This window comes from Mesocricetus auratus, unplaced genomic scaffold, assembly GCF_017639785.1.
Source record: "Mesocricetus auratus isolate SY011 unplaced genomic scaffold, BCM_Maur_2.0 Super-Scaffold_100023, whole genome shotgun sequence".
Taxonomy (NCBI): Eukaryota; Metazoa; Chordata; class Mammalia; order Rodentia; family Cricetidae; genus Mesocricetus; species Mesocricetus auratus.
In genome coordinates, this window is record NW_024429204.1 from 14,906,134 (window position 1) to 14,925,726 (window position 19,593).

The 19,593-nt window shown below is 39.5% G+C and overlaps 1 protein-coding gene across 2 annotated transcripts in view; it reads left to right on the plus strand.

Moving 5' to 3' along the window:
* The first annotated feature begins 12,740 nt into the window (after positions 1-12,740).
* Positions 12,741-19,593, plus strand: part of Slc30a8 (solute carrier family 30 member 8) — a 31,482-nt gene continuing 24,629 nt past the window's right edge. Inside the window, exons 1-2 of one of the 2 annotated variants that reach the window (XM_005072612.4) lie at positions 12,741-12,811; positions 18,233-18,429. In XM_005072612.4, the coding sequence (XP_005072669.2) occupies positions 12,741-12,811; positions 18,233-18,429 (268 nt within the window). Of the gene's footprint in view, positions 12,812-18,232; positions 18,430-19,593 lie in introns of those variants that run through there. The other variant, XM_040730605.1, reaches the window with a different exon arrangement.

Below are 19,593 nucleotides of genomic sequence, written 5' to 3' on the forward strand. Positions count from 1 at the left end.
CAAGCTGTGCTCAGTGTGGTTCACAGTTCACTTCCTGTCACCTGTCAATCAAGATGTGGCACTCTCAGCTCCTACTCCAGCACCATTTCTGGCTGTGCAATGCCATGTCCTGGAAACGATAATGGACTAAACCTCTGAAATTGTAAGCTACTCCCAGCTAAGTGTTTTCCTGTGTAACAGTTGCCGTGGTCATTGCATCTCTTCACCGCAATAGAAACCCCAACTAAGATAGTAAAGCCTGGTCTTGAACTTGTGATCTACTTGCTTTACTAGAGTGCAGGTGTTACTGTTGTGTGCTATCATACTCCGTTTCTGATAAATGCTTCCTCCCCTCCCCCTCTCCTCCCCTCCCTTCCCCTCCCTTTTCTCTCCTTCCCCCTCTCTCCTTCACACTGCCTGTATGTTTGCAGTATTAAAAGTTAAACCTAGTGCCTCTTACATGTAACTCCTTTTAATTAAAAAAAGTTTCTTTTAAGACAGGCTCTCACTAAGTTAACCAGGTTGTCCTTGAGGGTATGTTATACTCCAGGAGGGCATTGGACTTGTAATCCTCTTATCTCATTCTCCCCAGTATCTGGGATTATGGGCCTACATCACTTGTCCCAGATTTTTGTGGTAGATAATTGATAGAAGATATCCAAGGCAGATGCAAGGCTGTGGAGGGATGCAGATGTTTATGAAGACTGACAGAGTCACACGAGTAATACCCTTCAAGTAATACCTTTCCAGACATAGAGACTCAAAGAGAATATTTGAAAGGATACCAGGAATTCTTTTGAGTGCTAGTTATTGTAACAGTAAGATCTGTATAAGAGGGTGGGTTATTTGGCCAGAGGGTAACCAAGGCAAAGCTCTGTGCCAAACTTTTATACTACTAATGTAATTCATGCTGCAGAATGATAAAGAAAACAAATTTGGGTACATAAATTCTAGCATCGGAATTCTTTGTAATAAGAGCAGATTTTTTATTTGAAAACCTGCCTTGACGGATGACTTCGTCGTGGCATTAACTACTAACAAACAGACAGGAAAGGAGCTTACCAGTAAATCCCTGAAAGTGTAAGTTCAATCTTTGCTCTCATTCTAGGAGAAGAGGAATATTTTATGAAAGGAATCACACAGAAGAGGGTAAACCAGAAACAAAAATAGTAAACATCTCAAATACTAGTAAAACAATGCAAGTTGCTTTGCTTCAATCTCAGGTAATGAAAACAGTTCACATGACTGCAAGTGAGATCCTCTTACATTATCCTCTCTCACTCTAAGTCTTCTGTAAATTAGCCATAGTCAACAATTTTCCCTGTACAGAGATTGTTCTGTGAAGGAATTGAGGGCAGTTTCTTTCCTGGCTTATGGCAATAGCTTGCATGAGTGTTTGGGCAGAGACACCATCTTACCCTCTTTGTTTTTTTCTGCTTCCTAAGAAAGTTGTTAAAACACACACAGAGAGAAGGCTTTGGATTTTCATAGTCTATGAAATTCAGGGTTAAAGCCAAAGAAAAGACGGTCAGAAACTTTATGAGTTCTGATACCTTTTAAAAATTTCTACTGTTTTATAGTTTTGGGTTTCACACGAAGGCGTAGGCAGCCTGCCTTTCCAAGACGTGTACGTGGGTCAGTGGAGGCACCGGGAGTCTGCGCCATCAATTTCATTGCTATGTCTGGACTGTCAGATACAAGCACTTTAAGACTGTTTTCAACACAAGTAGAAGAGTCACTGGATGTTGTTTTGAATGGACATGTTCTTGGGGGAATTTGAGACAGCATAGAGGGGAAGACAGACTCTCTATGAACAGTAATTCTCATGGCTTTGGAAACTAGCGGGACTCGGGTACTTGGAAACCAAAAGCTTCCCGCACCGGCGTTTGCCAGGTGATTGTGCCCATTGCTAATTTCAGCTGCAGTTCTAAGAAGGATAAAATGGAAAAATAAATATTTGTGCAATGACTACAAAGGCCAATTAGTTCTGCACCAGTGAGAAATAAGGCAGAACTCACGTCTAATAATAAATTGGTTCTTCCATATATGTTTTAAAATGTATGTTTGCTGCACAATTTAACTAGCACAGGAATAAGCATATTATGTAAGCTTTTAAAGATACAAGGTTAGGGAATACCTGATTTTGAAGAATAAAAGTAATGAAAACAGGAGCTAAGTAAGCATTAATTTATCTAGTCAATGACAGAGTTATTTTGTTGTTGTTTCTAAAACACATGAGCATCAGTTATACTTTCCTTTTCCTAGTTGTCTTCCCTTCTCAGGGAAGCATGCCAGCAAGAGCTGCCAGTTGGCAATACCATTTCATTCTTCATATCCCTGACAACTCCACATACATATCATTGAGTTTTAAAAGTCAGAAAAGTCTAACTTAATGGAGGTTTTCCTCCACACTGCTTGATTTCAAAGACAGAGCTGAAAGTATCTGGTGACTTGTTCCACATTTAATGACACAATATTGCCTGTACAATAACAGACCAGTTATGTGTTTGAGATGCTCATTGCAATATCCTTTGTATATTGAACAATTAATTAGAATGGTATTTGTAAAATGATTCTTCTGTAAATTGATATATTTAATTTTTGCAATAAGCCTAGAAAAATTTGTAGTAGAGGAAAGCCAAATGTCCCCAACCCTGCATGTGATGATACAAATTCAGAAAGATTTTGAAAATCCATTTGGTGACACTTAAGCTTTGGAGAATCTCTGTGTCATGGTGTCTTCTAGTATTTCATTTGTTCTTCATCTGCCCATCCATTTATTTATAAAGTAATATTCTGCCCCCATGATACATCAGACACTATTTACTAAAAGTTGGGGGTGTAACAGGTGGGAAATAGCCCAGTCCCCGCCTAGCAAGAGCTCACATTTCCTTGGGTAGGTGAGTGGGGAGGCAAAGAATTAACTAGCAGTCCATTACGTTAAGTACTCAGCTACCTCATCAGAACATGCAAAGAAGTAATTAAGCAAAATAAAAAACAACAAAAAGTGTAGTGGAGACAGGCATGGAGGCATTGCAAGGAGTGACAGTATTTTTCTGAAAAGTTGTAGAGGCCTCTTGACAGAAGTTTCTGTCCCTCCTAGTCCTGCAGCCGTTCAGTCCCAAATAAACACACAGAGTCTTATATTAATTATAAGCTGTTTGTCCTATTTCTCAGGCTTCTTATTGGCTAGCTCTCTCTTGATTATTAGTCCATTTCTGTTAATCTGTGTACCTCCACATGGTCTTGGCTTAGTGGTGATGTCCGGGTCTCTTGCTTCCTCCTCAGCTACATGGCTTCTCCCTGAGTCTGCCTACTGCCTTTCTCTATCCCTGTCCTAATTTCCCACCTAGATGAATCCTGCCTGTCCATTGGCTGAAATGCTTTACTCATCAACCAATAAGAGAAACATATATTCACAGTATACAGAAGGACATCCTGCATCAGAGGCCACCAGTCATGTTCCTGGGGTTTTTATTTATTGCAATTGCACTACTCTGATCCACCATCTTAGGTAAGTGCTGTGAAGAAGAAATTGGAAATGGCTGACTTCACGGTTTCCTTCTCACAGACAGAGGTAGGGATGGACCTGGCAGGAGGTAAAGGCAGCATCCCCCTGCATTGTTAGAAAGAGAGTGTTCTAGAAGAAGACATGCTATGAAGGGTTGTCTAACAGTGTAATGTCAAGCTAACAGAACCTTACTCTCTTGAACACCTGTTTTGAAAAGAAGGTATTCAGTATCACAGGGATCATCTACAAACAATGATATGGAGAGTGCTTGCCCAGTATGGGTGAGTTCTGGGTTCTGTCCTCAGTACTTTAAAAAAAAAGGAGCAGCAGACACAGTCCTTGGGTTCTTATTGATCACACTGAAGTCACCACTGCACTCATCTTCATTGCCTCAGCATCTCCAAAGTCTAATTATCACGTGTGCTGCATTTATTTCTGGAACTTGGTAGGGTGGAATCTCTTGTGGATGCTCTTAAGGGAGAGTGATGGCCAACTCACGCTTCTAATTAGTCTTTTCACATTACTTAATGTCTTAGCTAAATTGCTTTCTGTTTGGTAGCCTTCCCATTTCCTCTCCTTGGCTGAATAATAAGTTGCTGAGTGTTTGTAAACACCATGCTGAGGGAGAATGACTGAAACTCCCAAATAAATGAGATCCTCAACACAGAGATGCAGGCTAATTTTGCCCTAAGGGTGTTAGGAGAGAAATTATGTCTTGGGAACTGTCATCACTCCTACAATTAGACTAAGCCAGAAAAGAGTCACCTTCCTGTGACATTTTCTAAAAGATAGGGAAAATATTTGCATGCATGTGACAGTGAGAATGTTTCATTTTAAGTCAAGTCACTCTGAAGGATAGTGTTGTTTTAAGTTTCAATGTCTGTCATCTCAGGCGGTAAGATTTCCCCTAAGCCATGCAGAACTGCAACTGTAAGACAATGTATGATGTCTGACACCCTTTTTGATTGATAGAGTTGGGTTTAATAGCCTGAGGGGTTAAAATAGGAGTGCATAATATCTAACATTGACATTGGAGGTGCCTAGATGGATGATATTTATTTGTTGGGGCCTTAACTCTTTGCTCTGATTTTGTGAATGAATATTATAGACTTTATGGATAAAATTTTGGCATTAGAGTGACAGGTTTGTGATTGCTATGTGATATTACTGCTGGACACATTGCTTTTCAAGGGCAATTCTCTCTTAAAAATTCTCAGGATAACGTATATGTGTCTACACTGCTCTATCTTTGTGTGTGCTTACAGCTTAATCGTTAGCTGTATGAATTTCCTTAGGAGTTGGGAGGGCAGGAAGGGTGAAGAAGAAATGGCTGTTTTGGGCTTGAACAGTGAGTTGAGTTTTTTCCCTAAGGCTCTTCATTGATTTTTCTTCTTACCTTTTCCCCAGCAACAAACAACTTTTGTGGAATTGACTTGTGCAGTTTGCTAGTCAAGAAGACACAAAGTGGAAATGAGTGAGCTCTTGCTCACTCACAGGGCAGAATGGAACAGTGGGAAGATCTCAGCTTGCTTGTCCAGGAGAGGACAGGTCTGGGAGCATCCAAGGTAATTGGAAAAACAAATCCCATGCTTAGTTATTATTGGAGCAGTCAGCTGATAGCAGCTTCAAAATCTGCCAAACCTGCTTTGGAAAGGTGTGTGTGTGTGTGTGTGTGTGTGTGTGTGTGTGTGTGCATGTGCCCACCCACAGATGTACTGATAATGCTTCGAATACTTTCAGAGTGTTCTCGAAGAAGGTGACTTGTCACCTCAACCTTTGATTTCAAGGAGATGCCTTTTCATATTTTGAACATGCTTTGCTGTATCTACATGCTACTTTTTATAAAGTTAAATTTATTTGACAATAAATGACTTACTAATATATACTGTGAATATTTAACACAACAGATAACCAGATCATCTTTTGTTCAGCATGAGGGAGGAAGGGTCCTGTTCTTACTAGGGAAAGTCTTTTTAGGGGGCTATTGTCACTGCCTTCTCTTTGGTAGGAAATTGAAGCAAATTTGCATTGATTACCACACTTAAAAAGAATTACAACCCCCCCATATTTACCAACGGAATGAGTTCATCATGAAATCATGTTCATTGCTTTGGAAATATGAATTAAGATAGGTGGATGGACTAGACTTGCATATCAGATATTATAGTCCTAAAAATAACTGTTCTCAGTAGTTTAATACACCACTGGTTTGAAACTAGAGCAGTGTATCTGCTTAGCAAAGAGTTTGAACCAGATGGCTTATAGGAACCTCCTAAAACTTTTAATCTGGACACTTAGCCATTTGAAGGGGGTATTTGTGTGCCAGTGGGCCCATTGTGTCCACACTGGGACTGGTTAGTATATCCACTTTAGGTGTAAGCCTATTCCTTATTAAAATTATGAAGAAAGGATTATATGTTATAAAGTGGATAAAAAAGAACTTTCCACATTTTCACAATAATATCCCTAATTATGATGCCTCAAAGAAGTAATGCAAGATTAGTGCTCATTGGAACATTTTATTAACTGTAGGATTTATTTCTACTCCTTGTCTCTTCAATGAGCATTCAAGGTACCTCCGAAAACACATCTTAGACATTATCTTCTATCCATGAAATGAATTTTAGGTCAAATCCCATTCTAATAAACAACTGTTACATTTTTCCTTGATTCATGTTTCTTAAGTAGTATTTTAAATAAAGAGCACTGTCACTGTACCTTAGATGTTATTTTTATCGAGATTTAGTACAAACTTTTGTCCATTATCCAATCAATAAATATTTATTAAAAATTTGCCATATGCTAATCACAAAGAACACAACACTAAGGTTTCAGGAAAAAATATCAGTGATAAAAATATTTGGGCTAAAGAGATGCAGTTCAGTGGTAGAATGTTTGTGTGTAAGCCCCCGGTTGGGTCCCAACACCACAAAAGCAAAGTGAAAAAAGAAACCCAATAAACCTTGATCTGATATTCTTCTGAAGCTCAGCATACTGGCGTATTTGCAATCTTAGTGTCTAGGAAGTTGAGGCAGAAGATTACCAACGGAAGTCCAGTCTAGGCTACATGACAAGGAAACGAAACAGAAACTAAAACGTTAAGACTTGAAACTTCTGGCCAACGTGTAGTGTAAACTTTTTTGATGCTTCAGTGTAATTCTCATCTTGGGACTGACCAGTGTCACATGTTTTGTGACAAATCAGAAGATATACTCTTTGCTGTAGACTCTAGGTGCCTGAGGGGAATCTAATCCCAGCTACATATGCCTTTGTAAAATCTGCTGCTTAAACTTTGTTTCCAATAAAGCTTTGTGTCTTCTTGTAATTAAATTAATGGTTTTGTTTTCGAGGATTAGCTGACTTCAGAGAAATGGAATCTTCTGTCGCTTGGTCGTTGATGAGTGTAGAAGTGATTGGATAGAGCTTAATGTTGGAGAAGCTAATATGCCGCCTCACTTCTCTTCCTCGGACGCAAATTCAAAGAACGCATCCTCTGACAATAGTGGTGAGATTTGCCACAATTGGATTAGCAGCATCTGAGACTGTAAACTCCCTGGAAGCAAAGTCACTAATACCAGAAGACAGGGATTAGTTGTAAAACCTTGTGGTTGTGCTGCTGAGCAGAGGAGACAGTGCTCTCGCTCCGTGCATTCAGGAGCTCACGTGAAAACAGTGGTTCTTCTGGGGACCTCGGAGGCAGCCTTCGCCTGTCTCCCGAGAGGTGCTCCTGGCAGCCAGAAGCCACACAAATCCAGGCTTTGCAATCCACAGGAGAAGATGAGCTCTGCTCTCTTGCGGCTCATCTTGGGGCTCTGGGAAAATTCTCCTTAAGACAAGTTATAGACCTCTCAAGCCACCCAAGACCAGGAAACACTCAGTACTCACGACACATGCAATTCGAATACTGCGTTCCAGGTATGGGCCAGAGAGTTATAATGCTGCAATTTTTAATGTAACACGTTTAGGGCTTTAGCGTTGGGTGGCTGTTTTGTGCTCATTTAATCAAGGAAGAGGAATACCAAAGAACATATATGATTGTCTTCAGTATCGTAATGCCCCCAAATCACAGTTTTGGTTTTTGCAATACCGTTTTGCTTGCATATATAAAGTAAAGGGAAAAGATGGAAGTACTTGTGGGATTAGGAAGCCACAAAGCAATTGCTTTGAAATTTGTAAGATAAAACCAGTCTGACTAAAAGGTGATTTTAAGGGTTAATTACTTCAAATTTGCAGTGTCTGGCACAGCAACTGTCCCATCCAGAATAATTGATACAATATACTCGACATAAATGTTTCAACCATCCAGACCCAATATTTCCCAACACGTTTTAGTTTACTTTTCCATTATTTATTTGGATCTATGAGACTTAATAAAGTGTTTCTTTTGTTGTTTTAGTATCAATATTTTATCATGTCTTTTCTCAATAAATACAAATTGGGTCTTTTGCTGACATGCTTCTAATGTGTAACATCTTTAAAAATGCAAATGGCTAAAGGAAAAATTATATGGCCCCAATTTATCAAGGAAAAAAATAAAATTGGATGGTTTTCAGGACATTTGTCAGGAATATATGAAAAATTGAACATGACTGATGCTTCGTACATGTTTACTTTAGGTAAAAATGAAACTTTAATGGTGCCGTTTATAATACAACCCAATCAAAATTTCAGTGTTTTTGTTTTAATGTTTTTAGTTAGAACTTCTGAAAAACTGACATGGTGGGTAGTAACTATAAAGTCATCTTGCTGTGGAAACGCTATTCAATTTGGGAATAAGACAGTTACTGTCTGTGTTAGACACAGAAGGCTGGCTGGTCTGCAGTAGAGACTGTGGACTTCCTGTCCCGTTGTTGAAGAGAGCATGGTAATGGAGGACCTACATGGAATGGCGTTTCACTGGGAAAGGGGCAGTATGAGACAGACATGGAGGTCTCAATTGAGACAGTTGAGTTCAGAGTCTTTGAAAAAAATCTAAACTAATGTTGACTTCAAGGCTCCAGGCTCTTAGCAGTGGCCATTAGCTTCCTCATGGCTATTTCCATTCGTTGGTAGTGCTCAGCCTTTTACTAAGACTGGGACATTGTGCTCGAATGTGACAGAGTACGTAGCAGTATATGTTAGAGATTCTTGTCCTGTATTAGAGATTCAACTAAGAATATATATATATATATACATACATATATATGTGTGTGTGTATACTATATGTGTATATGTATTATATAAATGATATGAGATACTTTTCTGTCTTTTGCTTCAGAAAAACTCTATATGGTGAACTTTGTCAATCTTCCCATTTTATAAACAAAATCCTAAAAAAATTGTGGAGGCTACATATTTTGTTCAAGGCCACACATTTTTTTTAGTTTTTTTTATTTAAATTAGAAACAAGCTTGCTTTACATGTCAATCCCAGTTCCCTCTCCCTCCCTTCCTTCCCTGCCTCCCACCAAGGCCCTATCCCATCCCCTTTCTGTTCCCCAGGGAGGGTGAGATCTTCAAGGACACACATTTAAGGAAGTCCAGAAACTAGAAATCAAAACGGAACATCTCTAATTTATAAGGCTATATATTAAACTAACACCCTTCTTCTTGTCCACAAAATGTGAAAGAGACAAGTATGAGGAAAACCCAAATATACGCTTGAAAACAAGATTGTTTTGGGGCCCCTTTTAGATGACAGTTACATGCAAGCAATAGCATCAGCAAATATTTTTGAAATATAAATTTATTTGTCAGAACTTGGTAAGGCTGTGTCTGGGGTGATCTTGGCAGCATTTCATAGAAACATATATTTTCTGTAAATGAAATATAAAACAATGTTTAAGTATGATGCTGAATTGGGCTAGTGCTAGATGCCTTAGCAGGTAAAGGAGCGTGTCCCCAAGACTACAATCTGAATTTGATCCCTGGGACCCAGATGACAGAGGGTAAAGGCTAACTTCCACGGTTGTTTTTTGACCTCTATAGGTGTATTATAGCTTATATGCTGCCCTACTCCAGCAAATAAAATGTTATAAAACCTTGTATGAATGACTTAGCACAAGGATTAGCTATTGTTTGTAAAATCCTAATAAGAAATTGGAACTGAAAACAGCCAGCACCAAGAAGCCAAAGCTGTTATGTCCGTGATGTTTTGTGGCTGACAGAGTGTTTATTCTCAGAGGTAACTGTTGTAAATTGCATCTTGCCCCTTCAGTTGCAGTGAGCTTATGATGGAGAGTGGGTGGAGAGGACAACCTGTAATTCAGGATGGTTGGGAAGCTGGTTGCCTAGGAAACTGAGATGAACAGCAGAATGCCCACCAAAACTAACTGTCAACAAGAGAGGATTTTCTGTTCTGAGTTACTTTTCTTATTTATTCCCTGGGCCTCTTGTGGTATCCAATTAGGACCCACATTAGCTAGGAGAGAGCACTTTTCATAAGTTATTGTGCTAACTAAATATTTGGAAGGAAGATAATGGTGCAATTAAATGGGTTTATTAAGTTGTGATAAATATTAGAATATTTTAAATATTTAACATAAGGCATATAAAATTTTAGTACTATTTCTGTGTGTACACAGTGTATATACATGGGTACATGTGCAGACTTGTACACCCATATTCGTACATACAGTGTATATGCATGGGCACATGTGCAGACTTGTACACCTAAACTCACACACACAAAGGCTCGGGGAAGATGTAAGGCGCTTCTTCTGCCCTTATACTCACCATCGAAGGTGGGCTGGCTGAACTTAGCGCTCCCAAGATCCACCCATCTCTGCCCAACCGTACTTAGATTACAGGGGTCCAATCACATTGGCTTTGAATCAAGTCCTCTGGCTTGCACAGCAAGCACTCCTGACCACTGAGCTGTCTCTTCAGAAGCACATAAAGGCAACTGGTGACCATAACTTAGCTGAGCCAAAATTGATGCTCACAAAACCTACTTTTGTTTCTAACATGGACATTTTATTTGCCACAATCCACTGTTCTCTGCTCTCATGATATTTACATGAGACACTTCGGTGTACAGTAATTATCTTCAAGAATAACACTTAGAAATCCGTAAATATTTGATGAAAATGGCATCTAATTCCTCAATACTTTAAAATGTAGACATTTAATTTTTAATTTTAAATATATTATCTATGTCCATGCATATTTTATAGCAATGCATATTTAATAGGATCCCAACATATGAAATTCCAATACAGAGTCTATGACCAGGGTAATTTCTTTTAGTGAAATTTATAATTAGATGGAATCAATCCATATTTTCCTGTCGTATTTTGTTTGATCCCCTGTTCCCTCAATTCTCCTTTCTGCTTCACCTTATCCTACACCAACACTACCTACTTCCCCTCTCCTTACCCATAGGCACTCCACATGGCAAGGTATGCGACCTGTGTACTCAGAATCATGAACACTTACAAATATGCCAGTGAATCCATGTCCAAACCAATAACAAAGCTTATGGTACAGTCTCAGACTCATGGGCTGCTCTTCTCTGTTGATTTCTACAAGCCAACATTGCCCTGTCTCTATTCTGGAGTTGTCTGTCCTTTACTCTCATCCTTAGTGAGTTCCAGCCTGATTTGTACTTGTTTCTCTATTGTTTCAACCTTCATCCTTCTAGATTCAATTTCTCTCCTCTGTGCCAGAAACTGTTCACAAATGATCCATGCAACAGAGTACAGTCCTGTGTCACCCAGATGGATTAGTCGTTGTTTTCTGGTTTTGTCTAATTTGTCTCTACAGAATAACTTTATATTTTTCTCAGGTAACATAGGATACGTGAGAAAGAAATACTTTAGTTTTTATTCTGCTGACATTAGCTGCCGAGGTCTATGCCTTCTCCAACAAGGACAAATTGCCTCCCTAGAGCTATTTCTTTGACTCTTCACTGTCAGAGCAAAGTTAATAGTCCCACAATAGTGTTCTATGCAGAGCCCTTAGAATTTATAATACAGATGAGAATATTTGAAGTCTTGTGGTTTGCTGGATGTACGGCTCCCCACTGATGTGATAGACTTCAGACAAGGGTGGCTTCTTTGTCCTGGTTAACTCCCAGTGCCACTGACATCCTATTCTTCCCGTAAATGATAAATTGATCCTATTAGAGCATTGAGAGTTATCTCTGCTTGACAAGATGGCACACTCCCATAACACCAAGCTGAGAGGTTATTCAAGAGCTAAACCTCCCCGAGTTTTCAGCAGACAGAATAAAAAAGGAGATGGCAACAAGAACTCAGTGGTTTGGGGGTTCTTCCTTCTTCCCTGCTCTGCCCCACACTCTCCTCCACTAAGTCTTTAGAGATCTTCGGTCTATATTCGAAGACTGCTGTTTGACCAGGCTCTTGTTCATTCTCTTCTGTGGAAAGGGAGGTAGTTTGGCAATGGGTCAATCATTGGGATTTTATGACTTGAAGTTCTTTTGGGAACAGCTCAGAAGGCTCCATTCTTTATCAGTTGTGACTAACGTGCCTAATGCTGCCTGGGCTGTGTCTCCCACACTCAGCTGAGGACACTCCAGCCAAGGAAGATGTAGTCGACTGTGAGGGGTGTTATTTACCCAGCAGGGGACTTGTCAAGGGCTCTCAAAGACGCCATATCCAGGATCGGTTCAGATTATAGATTTCAGTGACGAATGCCCCTTGCTCCCCACTTCAGGAGTGAAATCTCAAAATGGTCCTAAGGAGATTTAAAATCCCGACAGCTGCTTAGAGGTGGTGCCTGACCTAAATCCCAGGAGAAATGTTTGTGAGAAGAAACCAAACAAAAGGAAGAGAAAAGGGGGTTAGTGTGGAGAAAGACAGAAGGGACCTTGTTTGCAGCTCACTCAGGTGTGTTGTGAAGGTCATTGTTCCACATCAGCATTACCAACCCTGATCAACGACCCCCCTTAGACAGAACAGTGAGATCACACAGTATGCGCCTGTGTACACACACACACACACACACACACACACACACACACACACACACACACACACGCCCCTACCTTACGGTTCCACCTCCAAGTCTCCCAGAACAGCAGTTTCTGTGGGTGGGAGAAAGAGACCAGATGATCTTGCAAGAAGACTCGTTTACACAGGCCTGCTAACAACCCTGATGGAGGAGACCCGTTGACTCAGTACTGGGAGCCATTTTTTATGTTTTCTTAGGAAGTTGTGTGATTATAGGAATTCCGGTGCTTCTTTTCTTCCAAAAACTGGACAGCAGGTCAAACATCGGCAGCAAGAGTAACTACTCCTGTCCTGGCTGCCATGGAGTTTCTTGAGAGAACTTACCTTGTGAATGACCAAGCCACCAAGATGTACACCTTCACTCTAGACAGGTAATAAGATGCTTATGTCTGTATTGCCATTTTTTTTTTTGCGGCTCCAGTACACAGTAAGATAACATATATTCTTGGTAAACTTCTGCTTCCCAAACTGGGATCATTTTGAAGCACCTCAGAAGAGGCTGACTGATTTGTGTGATTCAGATCCTGAAACATACTGTAGTCTGTGTAGCTGATTTGACTCCTTGAACATGATAAGTTCACAAAAGAAACATCTGTCAAGGCATTTTTCTTTTGTGGTTTTTATTAAAGAAAGCTTGCAAGGACAATCTAACTCTTGACTGGTGCTTTCTTCAAATTCTCCTACTTTTAAGTTAGAGAATAAACTGTTAAAGTTATATTTAGGAAAAAGGCAGTACTTTTCAATGATGGCTCAAAACCAGGATTATATTAATCTCAAGACTAACTAATGAATGGATTATTTTATGTCAGTAGATGTACCTGTAATAAATGTAGCTGAATTTAATGTTTTCTATAGTTCCAATTTCTTTCAATGTCTTTTATGGTGTCACGTGTAATATCTTCTTTGATTTTCATTTTAAACAACTATTGATTGAACACATCTATCGTATGTGTGGTATATATAATTGAAAAAATATTTCTAGTCCTAGGTGTGTGCTTATTTGGAACTAAGAGGCTAATAAGAATCATGTAAAAGAATGATTACAGAATACAGAATAATGTTGGAGACATTTAAAGAGACTTTTAAGAGGAAACATCGAGAAGCTGTGGTTTACCAGGGTTTGGGAATGAGAGCAAATAATTCCAGAAATGACAGAATTGGGACTCAACAAAACAAAATAGAATCACAATTGATTTAAGGGAAATATATGTAGAAAGAAAGGAAATGTGAGGTTTGGGTGTAGCTCAGCGATAGAGTGTGTGTTTAGCAAAAGACGCTGGGTTCAATTCAAGCCCCGCAAAAACAAAAAACGAGTGAGGGGAATTTTGATCATAATCAGATAATTTCAAACTAAAGAAACATGTATGCAGGAAAGAGAGGTTGGTATATATGGAGAGATCACACCAATGAGGAGTTAAGTGGATAAGTGAAAACTTGTAATAGACTCAGCTAGAGCAGACTTTAAGAGAAAATGTACTTATTAATAATGTATGCATTATTTTCATTTATTTTGTAGGACCAAATTAATAACCTAAAAACAATGTTATGTTTGATCACATCAAATATATTAAAACTGCAAAGAGGACTTTCCCTAAAGAGTATTTATAACTTGGCTTTACAAATGAATAGCATACAACATGGACATTTTCTTAGAAAATTTGAGGTGTCAGTTATTGATATCATAACTATTAAAAACAAAGCCTCATATGAAGTCAGGCAAAAATGTTGGACAGTATGTTGTTAGTACTAGGAATACTTCCACATTTTTGAAATAGCAAAAATTCCTATTTTATAACTATTAGAATTCTGTAATATAAATAGCCAACAGTTTATACTAAAAATTTTATTTTACCTTTGTGTGTGCATGTACACTTGAGCACACATGCCTAGAGAGGCCAGAAGAGGGGGCTGGGTTCTCCGGAGCTGAAGTTACAGGTAGTTTGTATTCCCCGTGTCCCAAATTCAGGTGTTGACACTTGAAGGCCCAGTTCAGGTTTATTAAAAACATATGGCCTCTAAGAATGGAATCAAGTTTAAATGTCGTTGCAGTAATGGTGTTACGCGTGATAAGCCACTGAGTACCTTTTCTCCTTCTTTGTGTATACAAGGAGGAAAAGCCATGAGAGGATATACAAGGGAAACCATAATTAAGCCAGAAAGAATGTGTCTGATGTAGAAATTTACTAGCAAACTGACCATGAAGTTCTAAACCCCAGATCCATGAGAAGATACATTTCTGTTATGTTAAGTTGCCCATGCTGTGATGCTTTCTTGAAGCTCAAGCAGACTAACGCAAGCCCCAAAATTAGTTAAACCACCTACATTGTGGAGTAGTTTGTATCTTCAAGCATTTTTGAAAATGGCAGAGCAATTGGGAGGCAATTAAAGAGCCCAAACTTTATGGAAATGAGGGTTTTATGCCCAGGCTCTCCAATGCTATATATTTCCCCTACTCTGGAATAAAGTTGAGCTGATTCACAGACATCGTATTGACAGCCATCTGAACACTTTTCTGCTTCTTCTCCCTCCTCCTTCATGGGCCAGTGGCCAATGACCCCAAGGGAAGAAGGAGAACCACACTCAGTGAAGTGTAAGGAGAAGCCAGCATCAGGGTGGGGTAGCGCATGCCTTTAATGCCAGCCAGCACTTTGGAGACAGAGGGAGGTGAATCCCTATGAGTTTGAATAGTGAGTTCTGGGATATATAGGGCTACAGAGAGAGACCCTGTCTCCAAAAAAAAACCCCAACAAATTAGTTGATTAACCAATTAATTAATGAATGAAAAAAAGAAGAAACCTATTCACACCTTGACATTTCATACTAAAAAATTTATTTTACTTTTGTGTGTGCATGTACACTTGAGCACACATGCCTAGAGAGGCCAGAATAGGGTGCAGGGTTTTCTGGAGCTGAAGTTACAGGTGGTTGTAAGCTGTCTGACTTGGTAGGTGGTTGTGAGTCCTCGTGTACATACTCAGAGCTGAAACCCAGTTCTTCTGAAAAAGCCCTAAGCACTCACTCCCTAAGCCATCTCTTGAGCCCCCAAAGAATCTCCTGACAAGAATCTCCTGACACTTCCAAAAATGGAATGTTGTAATTATGACAGAAGTCAACATTGCCCTGTGCATTCCAGCCAGAACATTTTATGCAAGAAAGCGAGTGATAACAGATTAGAAAGGAAAAAATGAAACTCTATTTGCAAATGATAACATATTTTAATACATATGTAAAAATGTCAATCAGAAAACACTTGGTTATTCCCATAATAGTTATGCCATTATTACCCTGGAGAGAATATTTGTCTGTTTATCTAGGTAGCTCTCACACACACACAAACATTACATGCAAAAAAGAAGAGCAAAGTAGGAGAAGCAGGAAGGACTTCAGGAGAGAGAGAGGTAAAAGAGCATAATGTAGGGTTAAAAACAACTGAAATTCTTTGTGTGCATGTACGAAAACATCAGAGAATAAAAACACAGAAAAAGGTAAATACACCGCTAGATTCCCAATGTGTGATACCAGTATAAATACACATATAGAGCAACTGGATGGGTCAGTTGTCTTCCAACAATGTTTTTTTCAATAAATGTTTTTGGGACAACTAACTAGTCACATGAAGAAGAATTAATTTGCATATATTTCTGACCATACTGAAAAACTTCACGAAAATGCATCATAAGCATTAAGGTAAGTGCTAAAATTATACAGTTACAAATCTTCTAAAAGAAAACACAGGCATAAACCTATGACTCTTGGATTAGGCATGTTTTCTTGATAAAATACTTAAAATACAAATGTTAAAATTGTGTAAATTTAAAAAAAACAAAAGAAAATATTTTGTTCTTCAAGCAATAGCATAGAAACAATGAACAATGTCCACACTGCACCAAGTTGTTGTGGCTTTGTGTGTGTGTGTGTGTGTGTGTGTGTGTGTGTGTGTGTAGAATTTGCTTTCTTTGCAGCTCTAGGAGGTAGCATGGTTGGGTTTAGACATCTAAATGCAATGAGGTCTAAGAGAATAGTCTTCTAGTTATAGTAGACGGGTCTCATTTGGCAAAATTGGCTTACCTCCAGACTCTTGGGTCAGTTTTGAGAGGGAATATTGTATTAGTTTTCTCATTTCTGTGACAAACACCCAACCAAAGCAACTTCAGGGAGGAAAGATTTACCTGTGGTCATGGTTTCAAGAGATTTCAGTCTGTCATGACAAGGCAGAGTAGCTCCCTTGTGATGGGAGCATGCACCTGGGCAGCTCACATCTTAGCTTTAGCAGGAAGTACAGAGAAAGAAGAAAATCAAGGAGGAGTTTTACAACTCGTAGGCTGGTCCTAGAGACCACTTCTTCAGCCAAATCCCATACTTTAAACTCCCAAGACAGTTACAGAGGCTGGAGATGCGGAGTTGAAACACATGAGCTCATGGGGGCCCTTTCAGACTTAAGCCGTGGCAGATAACTTCTCCACTTACTTATGAAAACCCATGAACATAGCCTGATAACCTCTGACAACCCTTCAGGCCAGGAGGAAACTCAGTCTGAGCATAAGGAATAACTAAGAAGGAGAGAAAAAGCTCTGGAGCCCTGTCCAAATAGGTTCCTCTAGGTGTTTTCAGTAGCAGAACAATTCTCATGTATTACTGTTTCAATACAATTAATGTTTTCTGTACATAGATATCAAAACACTTTAATCAATATTGACTTTCAGTCTATAAAAATGTATATTTATATGTTACAACACTATCCAATAAAATATCAATAACTGTATTTTGGGGATATGTGTACCAGTGATTTTTCTCTACTCGGTGCCTCTTTGTAACTCTAGCTTTTCTATAATGATATGCATGTTTTTTCAGAAAAATTCAAATATGACAATAATTAGAGTGATCCTAATGCTTATTAGCCAAGCCAAAAATCATGAGTTTTAACTCCAGATGGTGATAATCCAAATGAAATAAATCCCCAAATAGAAGCTAGCTTAAACGTTTTAACTTTCAGAGCTGGAAATGAAAAGTTCTTAATTCTGAGAACCTAATTAGTGTTTTTAAATAAGTTTATTGAGTTAAAAAAATCCTATTAGTTCAAGGTCCATGGACAGTGTCATCTGCACCGCCAGATTAGGTGCACCGATATTGAGATCACAACTGGTGGGTGCATGGTGGGGAAACAGTTGGGATTTGCCTCACCTGTTTCTGCACATCTTACCTTAGAAAATCACATTACCTCCCTTCAACTTATTAACCCTAGTCAAAGAAACTACACAGTTGAGTTTACTTTTATCAATAGTTTCTCCATCTATGATCCCATGGGAGTCCCCAAATTAACTTTTGTGTAGCTAATATTTTGGGATGCACAAGTAGGATCTAGGTCCTCGTCATAACAGTGGGTATTTGGTAGAGATAATGGGTGATCAGGTGTCTGAGGGTCCCCGTCGACCCTCAGTACTGAACAAGTGCTGTGACCTACTCTCATACATTTGCTATCTCTTACAATCTTCCCTGATGATGGTGGTGGTGGCTTCTGTCCATATCCAGACTCCTTTTAATAATGGAGCAATTAAGAAAGATATGCCATTATGTTTTTCCGTTTCTTTCCTCCTATTGCCCCCGCTCAACGCAAGTAGCGGTTGGTAGCAGTCGTGAACCGAGAAGAGAATGTAAAGAGATCTCTGAGTTATAACTCCGTTGCTAGTTTGCAGATGTCCTGAGAGCCACATGGAGACTGAGTAGGGCGGCCAGGGAGCTGTTTGCTTGCAAACACGTTCACTTCTTGCTCCTGTCCAAATCATCCTTTGCAGAGAACTTGGACAGAACCCTCTGAATAAAGATCAGCATCCTGGGGACAGGCCAGAGCAGCCAGAGGCAGGAGGCATCCGTCACTGCCACAGCAGCGTCAAGGCCACAGAGGACAGGTCGAGCAAGCAGGTGCGTGCCAAGCAGAGACTCTGTGCGGCTTCAGCAATATGCTTCGTGTTTATGGTTGCAGAGGTGGTCGGTAAGTACTGTCCAGGAAAACGTGGGCAAAGCTCTGTATCACACTGGGAGGGACAACTCAGTTGTTCTTTAACAGAAATGTTTTCGGCATGTATAGAATGTCAGTAGGCATAGAGTAGTCAAGTTGGAAAATCAAAGAAAAATAAAACCCATTATTATGTCACACGCAGATGGTTACCTCTAATACCACCATGGTATTTCCTACAGTTCTTCTTCTGTGCAAAGTTTATGGGGTTTTTCTTTTCTTTTACATAATTGGGACCATGCTGAATGCTCTCGTCAGTCCTATCAAATGCTATTTAAAAATATGCTTATGCCAAAACAATACATTCCACTGTAAATCACTAAGGGTTTCTCTACTGTTCGACACTTGGGGAGATTTTCCCCCCTACTTTTGGTCTATACAATAAAGGAAATCTTAGTAAAATTCTGCCCACCCTTCTAGTCAACTGCGTGAAATGAATTCTAAAGATGGAAACAATGGAAATAACTGGTTGAAAGACATGAATATTTTCTTCCTGTACCATTCTGCCAAAACCATATCCAGACACTTGAAATGTCTCCTTATGAAAATGATTTTCTGTCCAACGCTTTAAAACTCTACTGGGACTAGAGAGAGAGTTCGGTGGTTAATAGAACCTCACATGTACACGGGCGTGTACACACACACACACACAAAGACGCACATACATGCGCACGCGCACATGTACATGCACACTGCCATACACGGAAACACGCACATGCACGCCCATGTACACACACATGCACACGTTCATGAAACACACATGCATGTATACATGCACACATGCACACATTCATGCAGACACACACATGCATGTATACACACACACAAACGCACACATGCACTCACATACATTCACGCATGCACAGACACATGCAAACACACACATGCATGTACACACACACACACCCACACACGCACATGCACTCACATATGCGCATGCATGCACAGACAAGCAAACACACACGCATGTCTTTGTTAGTGTAAGTACAAGTGCTTTAGTACTCATTGCTTTCATTATTAGATAGACTATTTCACACATTTTTTAGGGGATTGTGTTTCCTCTTCCATCCCCCCTATTGTCTTCTTAGTTGAGAATCTGGCAAATTATTTTATTGATCTCTGAGAGTTCCTTATGCATTG